General features: G+C 39.9%; 1 protein-coding gene and 1 long non-coding RNA gene across 2 annotated transcripts; one reads left to right on the forward strand and one right to left on the reverse strand.

Moving 5' to 3' along the window:
- Positions 1 to 1,278: 1,278 nt before the first annotated feature.
- On the reverse strand, positions 1,279 to 4,217 carry LOC111265063 (mitogen-activated protein kinase kinase kinase 13-B). The gene is made up of 3 exons (XM_086970331.1): positions 4,113 to 4,217; positions 2,429 to 3,810; positions 1,279 to 2,267 (listed from the first exon to the last, which is right to left on the reverse strand). Exons 2-3 carry the CDS (start codon positions 3,716 to 3,718, stop codon positions 2,205 to 2,207), a joined length of 1,353 nt encoding a protein of 450 aa, XP_086826457.1. The 5' UTR covers positions 3,719 to 3,810; positions 4,113 to 4,217; the 3' UTR covers positions 1,279 to 2,204.
- Positions 4,218 to 4,378: 161 nt separating this feature from the next.
- Positions 4,379 to 14,623, forward strand: LOC111265069 (uncharacterized). Its single transcript, XR_002683253.2, has 4 exons — positions 4,379 to 4,595; positions 4,916 to 5,085; positions 10,556 to 10,620; positions 13,140 to 14,623. It is a non-coding gene; the product is annotated as an uncharacterized LOC111265069 (long non-coding RNA).
- The last annotated feature ends 1,466 nt before the right edge of the window (positions 14,624 to 16,089 follow it).

The raw sequence follows: 16,089 nt of genomic DNA on the forward strand, positions 1-16,089 counted from the left end.
CATGGTTTGACATGAAAATGGTCTACAGTTTACCTATCATACATACATATATATCTATATAGAAAGATATCTGTCACTGCTGAAGGTGTCCATGGTTGTTGTACTGTCGTGTATTGCAGAAAGAGATAAGAAGGCAAAAAAGACAAGATAATCTACTGGTAGACGCATAAAGACAGGCACATTGTCGGTTGATACTCTACGGTTGCCCAATAAGCAGTAGAATGAAAGGTGTTTCTAGGTGATAGAGTTAGGGAGTAAAATGTATCCTATCTTGCAGGCTCTTCGGTTAAGCAGGCATCTAATGCATTGTGTTAGTATTAGCTAAACGCAACCCTGCGACCTGAAGCAGCATGACTGTAAAGTTAATAAGTAATTATACAGGTTATGTCCTGAAGACTGAAGTCCAGGGACAGAAAAAAAGAAAACTTTAGTGTAGATGTTCCTTCAATATAAATGCACTAGGCACTAACTAAATATGTAATCGATAGTGTCTTAGCCGTTTCAATTTAAATTGAGATTTTCAAAAGCTTTTTTTTAAACTGTAGCATACGCCGAAAGTGTCTGACGAGATTGACTACTGGGATTTAATTTCTAGACGTTTCCATACAACAAAATCTATCGTAGAGTTCTTGTCTGTACAACCAAAGGTCCATTTACCAGTAACTCTTTAAGCACAGTCAATAAAAACATACATAGATCTGCCTGTCTGTGAAGAAAAACTCAAACCACCCGTTCAAACGCCTAACTCGACGTGATGCCTCAACACCAAAAGAGGTAAATAGAATTAACGCCAGCCTGCATATCGTACGTTGGCAGACTCAGCCATTGGTTAAAAAGTTGGGCAATCGTTTCAGAAGAACAGGTAAATTAAAGGAAAAAGAGAAGAATAAAGGCACTGCGTAGCAAATACGACAAAGAAATTTGTAGCTTAAAAGTACGGCGGACCATTTTAGAGAGCACAATACGTGGCGGCGTCTCTTTGAGGAAACCAAATTGATTAAATGTCATTCTAGGTAAGGTGGAAGCTAAAGAAAGACATGATGTGCTATAGAAAAAGAAAATGGTCGTAGTATCTGTTATTTCTGAGAAGGGTTCAAAAAACACCCAGAAGATACGATACGGTAAGTTACAAGCGGTTGCCCCGGCCACCTATTTACTCATTTTTTTTTTTACGGTTAGAAAAGACAAGCTAGAATGCGCTCGACGTTTAAATTCGATTGTATCAATAGGATTTTTTCAAAGTTTGTTTTTGTGAGTTTTCAAAAATAGAACCAATGCTAGAGGTGTACTGTATACACGGTGATGTGGCGGGGACATGCCCACCTCACAGGTTGTCTTCTTTATTCCAGTTCTAGATGATTAACTAATACAGTCGCTTAAAGATAGTTATTGTACTCTAGCTTCTTTTCGTTTTGCGAGTTATCTGTTGATCTGCTTGAAGAAAAAGGCTTAAAGGGATCTAGTGTTTGTCGCACATTTGCCCAACTAGTCATTACACTGATTGATTAAATTATCTGTATGTATTAGCCTAATGGTTTGCTCTACATATGCCTAACCTTATTCAACAGGTCAACACAATATATACATAGAGCCAAGGAGGTATTTTTGTCACGGTACCCTTATTTACTGTGCAGAACGCTACAGCCAACCTTGTGCATACAGAGATGTTGCGAAGCAGCGTAGATTCCTGCTATTTATTATTCAGTGCCCAGTTGTCGGCTTAATTTATTTGAGATATTCGAAATAAGGAAGAATTTAAGGTATCAAAATTTAACAATCGGCTCTAAAGCTGAGATAACCCGAAAAACGATGGGAAAGTTACACAGGAAGTGCGTTAGTTCATTTTCCAGATGTAAGAGTACCGGGACATAAGCGGAAACATCATTGCGACATTCTTATCAAATGCCAGCTAACTTTCTCATAAGTTCCACCTATTTTATCGCTGATAACTGAAGTTGCCTGGCATACCACTACGTTTCGGTGCAACTATAGCCCCTGTGCAACAGCCAGTTTCTTAGTCGCTTTTAAAAAACCTAAATAGGCAACTATGATAGGAGGAACAGATGTTGCTCGAAACCTGGTGGAGTACTGGTTACCGTGTCGTCCTTATGTGCATAGTTGTCTTACGGTAGGAAAACAATCTCGCGTTCTACCCCCCGGTCGCAGCTTAGTCCTGTGCTTAAACAGAGATTTCATCACATTACTTATACAGTGGCAGCAGAAAATTCCGCTTCGCGAATTGTCAATGTGCGTTTCCATCGCATTGCCTGTAAAGTGTTGCCGCAAAAACGAGACGTCGTAACTTAGAAGTTATACAGGCAAAACCTGGAAGTTGATTCTGAACTATTTCAACTCATGTGATACTAATGTTGGGTGAACGCTCAACTCGAAGGCAATAAGTAACGTAATAAGCAGTCCTTTAACCTACCTCGTCTAAACATTGATCCGGCTTGTCGCCAGTCTCTAATATTCCAGTGTAATAGTGCCAGGCGTAACGATCATACTCAAAGTCAGCAATCGGTCCACCAGAAAGCTCCCTGTTCGCTTTAAGCCACGGATTCGTAAACTCATTGCTTTGATCCAATCCAACTTCTGTGTTCCATTCGGCTTGCGCCAGACAAAAAGCCTTTTCTGAAAATGACAACAGGTCACTGCACGCTGTTTCTAGACGCCTGATGATTTGCTTGAAAGAAGGTCGTTTCTGCGGTTTGTGGTTCTGGCATTCTTCTATCAACCTTCTGTAGCCTTTCGGCAAAGACCTTGCTATAGGTAGACCAATACGATTCTGAGCCACGCCGTAGAGAATCATATTAGGGTGTAAATTTTTGTACGGGACTTCGCAGGTCAGTAGTTCCCAAAGGACAACACCGTATGACCAGACGTCTCCGGTATAACAGGAGGATTCTTTCCGAATATTCTCTGGTGAACTCCATGCTGCAGTGTACATAAACCGTTGATTAGACTCAGGCCTTCGCAACGCCTTACTGCCACCGGTGCTACAAAAATCAATGATTTTGACGTTACTTTTACGTCCAATCAATATGTTTGGCGATTTGAGATCACAATGAATAATTCGATGTTTATGGAGATACTCCATTCCAGCGGCGATCCCCTTGGACCACTTGACAACATTGGACGGAGTACTTTGTCCATGTACATGTAACGCTCCATATAGATCTCCGTAGGGGCAGTATTCCATGACAATAAAGTATTGCTCTGCTTGGGAGCATACGCCAAGAAAATGCACAATGTTTGGGTGGCGAAGTTCCTTCAAATGATCGAGGTCTGTGTCGCGATTTCTCTTCACTTTTTTTACGGCAACCAATGTATTTTGATACATGCCGAGGGACACCGCGCCTTGCCCACCCTCTCCAAGCCGAAAATTCAGCTCATCGATTTCGTCGTATAGAATCTCCCAGCGTCGATTAGGTCTTTTGCTTTCGCTCGTGTGTGAAGTACTCAGGTCGGAGAGAACTTCTTGCGTGCATCGTGAAATGAAACCGCACCAAGACCTATTGCCAGATCCGTCCCTTGTGTCACCTTGGAGCTTTGTGTATAACTTACTCGTATATTTCTGAATGGCCTTTTTTGCAAACTTTGGTACGATGCGCTGCCAAAATGATTGTGACGACTCAATTTTATATGACGCTGAGTGGTGGCAGTCGAAGTTAACCTCAATGGAAGCCGATAGCGATAAGAAATCTGATCGTAGCGACATTGTAGTACACAAGCCGTTGGATTCGCGCTGGTCTTGGCACCGCTTTCCCACGTCGATTCTGTCACTTTCGTTGGCGTTGCGTGGGGCGACGACTAGCGATACAGAATTCGTCATTGTGACCAGAATTTGTTTTATTGCGAGTATTTCTCCTATATCTTCGTAGCTTTTTTTACGATGTACACGATCTCAAGGAAATGCGCAGATGATAGTTATCTACCTATTTTTTCGATCCGAGCAGCAATACTTCAGCTCAGACCCGTTCGACATCCAAGGTTTCCGACGAAATGGCCACAATAAATGATAACAGCATGGGACATGTTCATATTAATTAGCTCATCTGGAAATGGTCGGAACATTGATTCATCGCACACTGAATTGACACTCAACTACTTACTGTCACAGGTACGCGCTTCTGGATAGCCAACGGTGTTAACCGATGATAACAGCAGCCGCCGCCGCCGCCGCCGCCGCCACTGCTGCTGTTGCTTGCGCAGACGAATTTATAAATACGGCACAAGTTGATACTATTGGGGTTCATTTGGTCACCTCCTCTCCCCGGAGGCGTTTCATTCTTGTGCGGACAACACACCTACAGCTTGACCGCGTGCGTGCGCGGTGACACAGGTCATCATCCTTTTATGGCAACGGCTGTACTTCGCTTCTGCATGCACGTAAAGTTTGCATGCACTTCCAGCAAATGATGAGCGTTGAGGTATAATACCCTTTCCTTTTACCTGGGAAACGGATAGCAGTCCGACTACAGTAGGTCGACAAATCAGCTAGGCGGCTAAAAAAAAATGCGACAGCGGAAAGACAAATGGTACCGTATGTGTATATCTAAACGTTGGCATACAATGGTTCTTTTTTTTGAAACACAGTAAGTATGTTGAAGCAAAGGCATCGATCGTCGCTTCGAAGCATTATGTATTTGTGCAAGATACCCAGTACATCGCTTAAGTTACAGTGCTATCTATATATAAAATAGAAGTTTATTGTCTATCCTACGAAAAACAAGTATTACTCCAGCGAGGCAGCTGAATGAGTTACTGAATGGCGTTAGCTATTTAAAATTTTGACAATTATTTCGACGGAAGGTAAATTAAACGTAAAATCTGAAAAAACCGACTGAATCATCCTCGATAAGGGGTAAACGCGTGTATTTGTAGGTTATACTTTAACGGAAATCCTCTGTTATAGCATCAGTTGCAAGAGGCTATTTAACCCGGTACATTTGGGACGGTCTACTTGTTAATGTCTTAATAGACGTCTTAATTAGATGAATGATCGACCGAAGTCGTTCATTGCACAGTCGAAGTCTGCTGAATGGTCAGGATCGAGTATATCGTGATGATATGCACTTATAATAGGTAAGTTCTTCATGTTAACTAATTCCCAACTTTCGTTATTGTTAAAGTAGATCTGGGAAGGCATTATTAAAATTGGTGAGATGCTTTTAAATTTCGCAATCGTTAATCTAAATGAATATGACTTGTACAAATGGGTCCGCTGAGTGTGATGTGATGGATAATATAAAATTTTTTTAATCCCCACCCATGAATATCACAATATTAGCTCAGGTCCTACGCTGTTTGGTAGGTCCGTGGCCAAATTTGTAGCTTCGCAATTAAAATTTCGCTATTAAAAATACATTATTATTTCGGTAATTATTACTACTGGGTCCTGGCCAGTAAAGCAAGATGTATAGCAATTATCTAAACTGAATCCGAGAAAAGTTCTCAAAAAACTTATAGCACATGCTGCTAAATAATATAATATCTTTCAAGAAGAGACAGTAAACACTCGTATATTAGTGATTAAAGCAATTGTCTTCTTTCTATCTTTTCAAATAGCGTATGCAGTCTTAGAAAAATTCAACGGGACGGTCCAGTTTCTTTTCGTATCTCGTACTACGTTTAAATGCTACTCTATAGAGGCCAGACACGCAAGCACTGGACGGTATTATCCCGTTTTATGGGGGGGTTTATAGTAGGTTTATAAGATGGATTTAAAGTGAAGCTGCAATTTTCCCCGAGTCGAGGGAAGACGATACATCTTATTAGGAGAATGTTACAGATTTTTGCTAGAGTAAACAAATTCATTGTATTGTAGCCGGTCTGTAGCCGATATACTTCTCCGAAACTTTTATCAGTCTCAGCGGCGGGTAAATAGTGATAGAGATAGCTGAATATAGAAGCCGATCCTTTCAGACACAATGATTGATGCTTTTCGGAATTTAGCTAACCCCCAAGCGGGGCATACTGTGAAAAAAAAAAAGAAACTCATAGTTTCTGTTATCAGTTTCATAGCTTTTTAGCAGTAGCGGTTATGTATATGCGGCTGCTCCATATTTACGAGAATCTCAAGATTGGGGTTATGCCTATAGTAAAACGATGCTAACTTGTGAGCGTATCACGATCTCTACAATCGAGACGAGATTATGGCCAGAGGATTATGACAGCTGTTGTTTTCCGCGCACAGCATCGTTACGAAAAAAGACAAAAACTATATTTCATGCAAAATGAAATAACTAATAATAACAATAATGAAAGTAGTGATATAGTTTTTTTACATCGAAATTGAAAGTAATTGTATCACAGCATTAGTGGTTTTACTAAGTTGCTTTCGTAACGTTAGCGCCTAAAGTAACTTTGGAAAGAACACACATTTGAACTGCAGACCCACTAAACGTTACATGCAAAGCCAAGAACAGATAACCCACGTAGAATCGGTCTGATCAATTTCCTTTGCTATACTGAATTTTTTGCTTTTACCAACTCCAACCGATTCGTCGCTACCTTTTGTCATGCCGACGCGTGTTGGTTGGTTTTTTTTTCTAGCGGACTCGAAGCTGAATAAGAATCAATGTTTTCGAAATTATCTATTACAATTAAGATTATCCGTTCCCTTTCTATTCCGGAAATAGCACTTGAAAAGAAACTTTAATTTGCTTTTGTTTTAATGTTGCTTCTCTATGTATCATATTTTTGGCTCTATACACATGACTGTGCGTTGCCCCTATTTTTGTCTTATATAATTTACAATTCCTACCTCAGTTACTTACCATGAACATAGTGCAGGGCACTTATCGGATTGCAATACCACTTTACCAATCAGAAAGCTTATTTTCTCCATAGATTTTATTATCATAATCACCTGGGACAAGGGTAGCTGCACCGTACTTCTTCACCATGAGCAGTTCGGCTAAAAATGTATGTACTTTATAGACCTTATAAATCTGAATTTGATCAGGAGGGCAAACGATATCGTTGTCGCGATTCCTGAAAATATCTCTATATTATTAGGTTTTTTAGTAGATTTTGGACTCGAATCAATAGCGGCATATAGAAATCTTGTCTGTTTTTAAGAAGGCTTTAAACTTTCTCTTCGAATTCAGCGTGAGTGCCTCCGAGTCGAGGTAACTGTAATGCAGTTACTTTGTATAAGAGACATCTATGCGTCCCCTTATTTCAGTTCTACTTACTCAAAGCTGTCATGCAGTTGTGATTGTCTTGGTAATATTTATATATTTTTGTAATTGTATATATGTGTGTGTGTGTGTTAAAGCTTGTGTCATGTGGACGCACGTATGTAACTTAGTACGTAACAGCTCGTTTCCACGTTCACTTAGTGGTAATACAAAAAAAATACAGTTTGCCGCTAAAAATGGTGTTGTACGCAACGGTACATCACTTTATCTTTGAACCGATTTATAATCTTGATTCCCTAAAGTGGATATTATTCTTTGCAATGGAAGGTCGCCGCAATTGGACTAAAAAAATCGTATTAGGTAACGGGTAGGAACCCGTCTCCATATTTCTGGAATTTATCGATGATGCGTACATAAAATGCATTCTTGCGTTCTATCATTCCGTCTGTTATTTGTTATCTACTGATATGATACGCGGCGCGTGATCGCTAAGGAACCAGTGAGCAGATATAACGACTTCCTGTAGTTCTTCCGGCATCACTGACAACCAAAAGCTGATCAACAGTATAGCCAGTCGGCAAAAGTCGGGACGCTGTGCTACTTGTATAGAAGTCCCGAGAATGAAAATTATAATTTTTGAAAAAATTATATTAACGTTTCTTATAATTGTAAGCTTACTTATGTTTTATTAGAGAATAAGTGCCGATGCCTTTGCACATTTCTCTAAGTTAGCTATTCCTTTATATTTAATTATTAATATAGTATGTAGTGATGCACTATGCACAACACGATGAGCATTTTGTTTGCATTAAGTGTGGACAGTCTTGTAATGTGTGTTTGACAAAAAAAGATCATATATTCTATCTGAAAAAATTCACGAAAGTCTTTAGCTTTTTCAACTTGTCTCCGGATCGTACCCGTACCGTGTTGTTCGCTGGCGACAAGATGTCGCACATGTTTTGGGTTTGTGCTTCTATTTTTCCCGTCACCTTTGAAAGTAACCAAACTCGGTTCTGATAACGTCTTGCCTCTAGGTAAACTTCCTCCTGCAACAAAAAGGAATGCGTTCCTCGATTTCCATTTTGCGCAAAGACGCAACCTGTTAGATACGGCTACAGAGCGATCAATTTCAACGTTCCTATACTCTACAATAATTAGGTTCGACCCCAAACAAAAACAGGTGGTCTCAACAAGTAGATTCGATAGCCCGATATCTGAAATTAAAACAACCAACACGTCAGACACTGTATAAAATTGTAACGTCCTGAGCGACAAACAGTGCCATACAATCACCAAGGCATGCGTCACAAATGGCTGTTTGACACGTTAGATTTCGATTCGAGAACACAAATATCTTCGGCTAGTTTAGCGAAATACGACAGCTCCTGTAAACAATATAAAACTACGAACCCTTATGAGCATCCGTATCGATCGTTGCCCCGCAGTGATTACGTCTGGACAAGTTTCCATTTTGAGGATTATTGCATGAATACGCATCAGTATACCGTATGCATCTTAAAATGTTAGCGCCTCTTTCGAGTTAGCAGATTGTCTACAGGTATGGTTAATCAGTGGGAAAAGAGTTTAGCTGATGGGTTTCTTCTAGATGACCACCTAATAGTTGTAAAAGACATCTGCAAGCCAGAAGCAACACGAGCAAAGCCAGAAAAGAAACATACATTGTAAAGATACCATTCTACCGGGTGGAGCTTTGAAGTTCTTCAACCATTGAAAACTCGTTCCTAAGCCACAAAGCTTTTTAAATAGGAACACCTGTAACAACATAATGCTTTGCGAAGTTAAAATGAGTATGCGCCAGCCGATAGGGCACCGAAATCTAATGACGATTCCGTAGGTTTGTCATATTAAACTGAGAATATTTAAAAGGGATCTGAAGAATGCTCTGGCTTCGGTACTGTGCGCATATGCGTTGAACTACCAACAAACCAACGTAAAATACTTTAATAATTTATATTTTTTTATTTATAATTTAATAAATGCTTTGAATATTCTTAAAGATTGCTTCCCAAGGCATTCAACCTATTTATATACCTAAACCTTGCAAACAGGTGTACAAACCCTCTGCGACGATCAATAGTAAACCATCGATGATGCTTCAGCTATGCTTTCTTTCGATATGACCTAGGCTACGTTGTATTGCACTATTTTTTATATTTATTTGTTTCACTATAATTTACATCTATATATTTCATACATTTACATCACATGTGTATATAATTAATTTGGGTAAAGCCGATCTTACTGTTACCGAGTTGCCCGTTAAATGTAGACAAAGTTCGAGTATAATAAGTTGGGCGTATACACAACGATATTAAAATAGTTCTTTATTGTGTAGAAACGATTTGGTCCCCGGACTGGTTATCCGTTAAGGTCTCGCTTTGTGTTAGAATAAGAAGGCAGGATGTTTCTTTCGGGCAATTAGTACTGCGTATATGTAAAGGGATTATATTTCTGCAATGGCGTAAAGCACAGACTGAGCATTCTAGAGCTGTATGTGATGCCTTTTGATGGAAACGCCCGCAATCTTTAGCTTGAATCTATTGCTACTACACGATACGTGATTCCTCACCAAGGTGTTATTTTTTCCACCATTATGAACGTCAAAGGCGTAGGATAGTATGCGTGTTAATAATTCTGAAGGAATTTTTTACATTAGAGACGATTTTCTAATTATATTATGTTCGATACAACAAAACTTGGAAAAAATCGAAGAGTCGAAAGCTGCTAGGTCTAGGAGCACTTAACGTAACTTACTCAACCCATACTCAACTTACAAATCCTGACTTAAATAAATACTGATATATACAGAACAGTTATAATTGTCCATTTTATTTTTCAGTTTAACACGTTATTGGATTGGAATTTGTAGCTGCTATTGAAAATGAAGCCAGGCCAATTTAACCAAAATGCATCATCTCAGGCCTAGTGCAAGCACTACGAGGGCCTTTCTATATCTATTACGATATAAATACTTCCCATAGAGTTAAACAATGGTAGCACAAAAACTGTTGAAGTTGGACTGAAGTCAAATGGATTGAATAATACCAGGTTGGAGAAGCAGTGCCTTCTGAAATTTAAATTTGCAGATGTCGAATTACGTGCTAGTACCGGACGTATTTCGCTAAATCGTACTATACTGAAGGTGTTACGAATAGGTCTGCAAAAGCATTCTGAGGGTCTTTGATTGCCTCGTCTCTATATATATACATTGCCTTCATGTGACTAAGAAACAGCGCGGCAGGAGTGGCATTGCATGCAGTCACTCTGGATTATGAGGTCACATCAACATATACAACATGGTCTTCATTCATGACTTCCCTGTCAGACAATCCGTTACTGTGTATCGAATACAGTCGTATTTACAATTTATGACTCTGTTTTAATTCTAGGTTTCTACAGTAGCTGAAGTGCTCACGTCATTTATCGGACATCCATGCAGACCGTCAAGACCTCTGTAAGGAAAAGTAAACACAGGCACTTGATTTCCTAACACTTACTGATTTCTTGTCGCACGAAATAGTTAAAACTGAAGCATGAAATTCTCCGCAAAAGGCTAATTGCCCGCGGCACGACAGGTTCAACCTGTCACCAGGAAGGGCAAACAATGATTGATTTGTATAAAACCCTAATCCACCAATCAGGTCTAAATCCTGTGTACCTGCCTTTACCTGCATAAATCGTATTTCTTAAATTAATTAAAGCAGTAATTAAGTAATCTAATCTGGCCTGGCACAACTGAATTGGTGTAACAAGAGGTAGGTTGGGGGGTCACACACAATCTATCTGTCTTTTTCAGCGATTTTCGAATCGTTGCGGACAAACAGTAATTAGGTTGTGTCTCTTTATACAAGACCAACATTCTGTTCGGATCATCTTATTTTCTGAACGTTGAACGTTTAGTGGATAATTATGCGCAAATAACGTTTCAAGTCTTTATTACAAAATTGATATTATTTGTGCTGTTTCAGTGCTTCGTTATTAGGATAGGAAAAGTCAAGCGATTCCCAATACTATGACTTCTATCGGTCAAGGTTTGCATCTAACAGAACAATAGTGAAGCTTGAATAATTTAGTGTTGTTCATGCGGGCGGGTGGTCCGATGCCGTCTGGAACTGGGGCTTGTTGCCAGATCTTTCATGCTAACACGATTTCTGATGTATTGATTCTGTGAAGAATCAGAAAAAAAACCCTTCATCAGGTCGGGACTGCAAGATTTGTGGAGATCAGCTTGGTAAAACGAGCCTACACAAAACGTATTTTCTTGTCTTCTTCTGGGTATTCTGCCAAACAACCCTTCAATTAAACCCAATTCCACCTATTCGAAACATTTCACAGGGAAAAACCTCAGACGAACAGCTTTCGACATAATTTGCGTTTCACTAATAGAACAAACAGCCATAATCAAACCTACCTTTTCAAATTTAATAAGTACCTGTTTATTTCCGCGTACATATTACTGTTTAATTTAATCTATTTATCTATAAACGTTCCCGTGTAAAATTGCGAATATGGCAAAGATAAAAGTGTGGAAATCAAATTTGGTAAAAAAAAAATTACATAAACGGCACTATCGACAGTGTCGGGTTTGTGGTTGTGAGAATCGAACGAAGCAAGGCTACGATAAAAGCGTGCTTGTATAAAGGATTCTAAAGTTCATTGCGTGCGGGAGCATTTAAGACAACTTCACACAAATTAAACTACCGTATCATTCCTGCTCATCCTCGATAATGTTCTACTGATGCTCGCCTACCATTTTGCAGGCTATGCGTTGTACTGGAGCGTCGTCCCCTAGCTAAACTGTCCAATGCATCTAATGGCGCGACCTCATATTAGGTTAATATTTTGAGTCAGAATGTGAACTATCCGTGGCATTGTGATACGTGCGTGCGAATTCGTGAAGGGTTCGGTAACCTTTTAACTCGGAAGCTTCATTCCAATGTGGCTATGTATGGGCTCAACGTGAGGCCACAGAGCTGCTACGCGAACATACGGTTCGTGCAGTAACCCAACGCGGCTGGTGGATGACATGATACGTAAATGACCTTTGAATGAGATGACTTCAGCCAGCGGGCCAGAACCTTCTAACTATCTGATTCATTCAGCCACTCAGACGAACTGCAAAAAATTATTATTTGTTGCCGTCAACCGCTTCCTATTTTATTCATCGCGGAGGAAGCCATCAGTAGAAAAATAACGTTACTACACGTGGGCAGTCGTTACTACTTCTGCTTTTCTAGGAAATTGACTTTTGAGTGGAGCATTGAAAAGGGCGTTGGTGTAGATAAATTTGATGTGTAATGGTTTGTATTTCGCAATCTCAGATTATTCCCTTTAGCGCCATTTTGGTTAAACGATTCCTCGAGACTCGCTTCAACCAACATTAACAATTGGGGTGCAGGGTCGAACTGAAGTCGAACATCTGGAGGTTCATACATTGGTACATATGGAGGAGATATTGTACGGTATCGTATAATATATAGAAAAATAGCATATGCTATGCGGTAGACAGGGTTGACTCCATTATCTCTCCTGTTTATGAAATCCTTTCAAGAATATGGAGAAAAGATACAGCGACCTTCTTCGTGCACTTTCCCACTATCGTACATTTCCATTACAGGTACAGGTTAAAGGTTACCTAGGATTATCGTGCCAAGTTCTAGCCTAAGGCCCTTATATCTATTGGATTAAAATTGCATGAACCACTGGTCTGTTTTCTATTTACATTGAGATTCCCTATTGTTTTGTCCTTGAAATAAGGGACGGTGTTAGTTACAAGAAGATGGATTGCTGGCTAATGCATAACTTACTCCCGCGTCTTATCTCTTTCTTTGTCGTAAACCGTCCAATTCAATGGATATTATGAGTATTCAAGTAATGGTTTGTTTTTTCATTAGTATATATGCCAATTCAATGTATTCGCCAAGTGAACAATAGCTTAAATTAACAAGATTGCAGTTCCAACCTTACTGCCAGGTGGTAAATCGACACTGACATCATGAAGAGATTTGTACTTAAGAAATGGACATTACACACTTCCTGCATGCGCCTGACGTTCGCTACCTATTACGAGGCATGGCGTCACGACACTCGAACGTAATCATCTGCGAGTGTACATCGCGCAAACTTACCTATACGAGTTTCAACTAATCGAGCGGACGTCAGCTGGTTATCGGAAGCAACCTAGAACTGGCCTTAGGAGCAGGACAGAGAGGGAGATTCGAAACACATGAGGGTTTCATAAAAGCGCATCGGAACACATTGTCTTCTTAAGTGGGTCCGCGTAGGACTAACTAACAGAGCTATCGACAAACCATTATAGACGGTCCAGGTTATACATTGCAGGACGTTGAGGATGGCTGGACTTCACGCGTACGGGTCTAACTGAAAACGCGGAAACTCACAACACCGTGCGCCCAATCCAATCAATGCGAACCTCTCTATAAATGTACAAAGGCTACCTATTCAATTACTAAAACAATTTATAGTGCCGTCGACCTTCGACTATTATAGCTGTGTACGTTGTTTTTCGGTAAACTGTTAACTTGTATTCTACTTGTAACTTGTAACTAGAAACTATGATCGATCAAGAGACATCAATCCCGATTTGTTCTGTGAGAAACAGTATTGATTTCGCAATTTTATGTGATCTTTGAAAGATCCTCCTCTAATCGAGTTGGACGTCCGACAAGCTAATATAATAATTGTAATCTTCTTATTTTTGTTTTCCTATTTAATATAAACATAAATAGCTAGCAGGCAACGTCTTAGAATTTACTGGTTAATTTTTCGGCCTATGATAGATTGCCTGCTTGGAAACGCTTAGTAACAATAAACCGACAAAGGAGTGCGCAATCAGTGCAAGACTGTGTGTGGATCCCATGATTGTAGCCTTTTTTTACACCGCCATTGCTGCTGGGAACTATCTACACCGACGGGATGCTTCACATGGCTGTATTATCATTGATTACCTTCGATCCGACCTAACTTTCGTGGATGGAGGGCCATTGAGGAAGAGGGCCCGGATGCTAAAAGATATTCCCAAGGACGATGTTACTAATGTGGTTTTATTTGCGTCTGGCCGCCCGCTGATATTACGTATCTATGACTGACGTCTTTGTGTCGTCTCCGTGCCTTTGATCTATAATATTATTGTAAATATTGAACAGCAGGTTTGACTGTTGGCAACAGTCAACGCATCCAATGTGAACGACGTTATAGACCTCTGAACATTCCGTGCGTGATTCTATTCCATTTTCAGTAACGGCCTATAGGGCGAATTCTAGCCAAGCTATATGCGGTCTAATTAGTATCTCTTGTACTTTCGATTATTTACCTTATTACCATTAGCTCGCTTATTGCGTAGCAATAGAATAGATGCTGCTGTTTTGCGATAGGCGCATATTGTTATAGAGACTGTTTCCAACGTTGATTTATAAATGACAAAGGCTATTACAGAATGTATCTTTTGTTTGCATTTTACGAATAGGAAAAAACAGTTTGCGGAAAAATTAAACTATCATTAATGGTATGACGGCTTTATGTTGTAGGAAACCAAAGCCTGACCACGATCAGAGGTACAGACTAAATGGTAGAGTGGTAAAATGGTTTTGTGTTTTTTCGAATTTATTGAGAACGGATCAACATTAGCCAGCGTAGCATGGGGACCTGCCGGTTAATGGCCGACTGATTTAGTTGGTAACGAAAGAAATCTCGCATCTTAATTGACGCGATGATTTAGACGGCTAGCTATTGGTTGAAGGAAACCAGGCGTCGTGGCTACGAACACCGTTTATACCATACGTAATTACAACATCTGTCTCAGGAGAAAGCATCACACATCTGCAGGTAGATGTTTCATGTAGAAACGATAGATGTATTTGTTTCATTTGTAGCACATTGCTTCGATTCGCATAGGCGTCATACTTCCAACATCAAACAAGACTAATTGGTCATTTCGTCGACAGAGTTCGATTGCAGAGAACTTAACGTAAGGACAGTTCATACAAACTACAATATATCCATGCTATACCGAAAGGCAGAAACCCCTGTAACAGAATTACGTAATTCTTTTTTGGCCTTGAAGTCTGCACAGAAAATTTGCTGGTTTGTTATGGTGCGCTTTGCGAAAGAGGATTCCTTCAAGGTCCCAGAGCTGGATTCGGCCGAGCTTTTGGCTGGGTTTCTACTAAGAATCATTTGCAGACAGTAGCTGCGCTTTCACAACCTTGTAAATTGCGTTTTGCTAGGCGCGAGGACCCAGTTAAGGATCAGCCGGATCAACGTAAAATTTCCAAACGGATATCTTATGTAGCTCGAAGCGGAAGAAACAGCGGCCCCTAGAAACCGTCCACAGGCAGCCATCGAACATCATTTCTTTACTATCACTCTGATCCTAACTCTTGGACACCCTAAAAGGATTATTATGGTTTCCCTAGCGTCGAAAGTCAGCAAACCCGACGATGAAAGGACAACCAGATGTATAAATTATATGTTTTCAGGCATTTTTCTTTATTATGCACCTTTAAAAGGCCAAGCCTGTTCTGCTGTCATAGATTACGGCTATGCGTGAGCTGGCAAAGTCTATACGGACCTATCTAAAATCAGCACTTGTAAAAAAATCGATAAAAGCAAACGCTTTTTGTGGCGCTTACATTTGCGTTTCGTCGATTATTTTCTGTAACTGTTCATAAAAATATCATTCGTTCTATTTTAATTGAAAACAGTTTCTACAGTGAGCCATTTCATATGTTCCTGGTCTATATTGACGCGGCCCAATGTTCAGTTGTGCTTTTTTTGTGTCTAAAGGATCCGACATGCCTCAGTAAATTTCCCACCTCATTGGGCAACCGTAACTGTGTCATTAGAACACGTGAACGAAACGTCAAATGGATTTCTACAAGCAGTCCTTCTAGGACGACTGTTA

This window comes from Varroa jacobsoni, unplaced genomic scaffold (assembly GCF_002532875.2).
Source record: "Varroa jacobsoni isolate VJ856 unplaced genomic scaffold, vjacob_1.0 scaffold_928, whole genome shotgun sequence".
In the NCBI taxonomy this organism is placed as follows: Eukaryota; Metazoa; Arthropoda; class Arachnida; order Mesostigmata; family Varroidae; genus Varroa; species Varroa jacobsoni.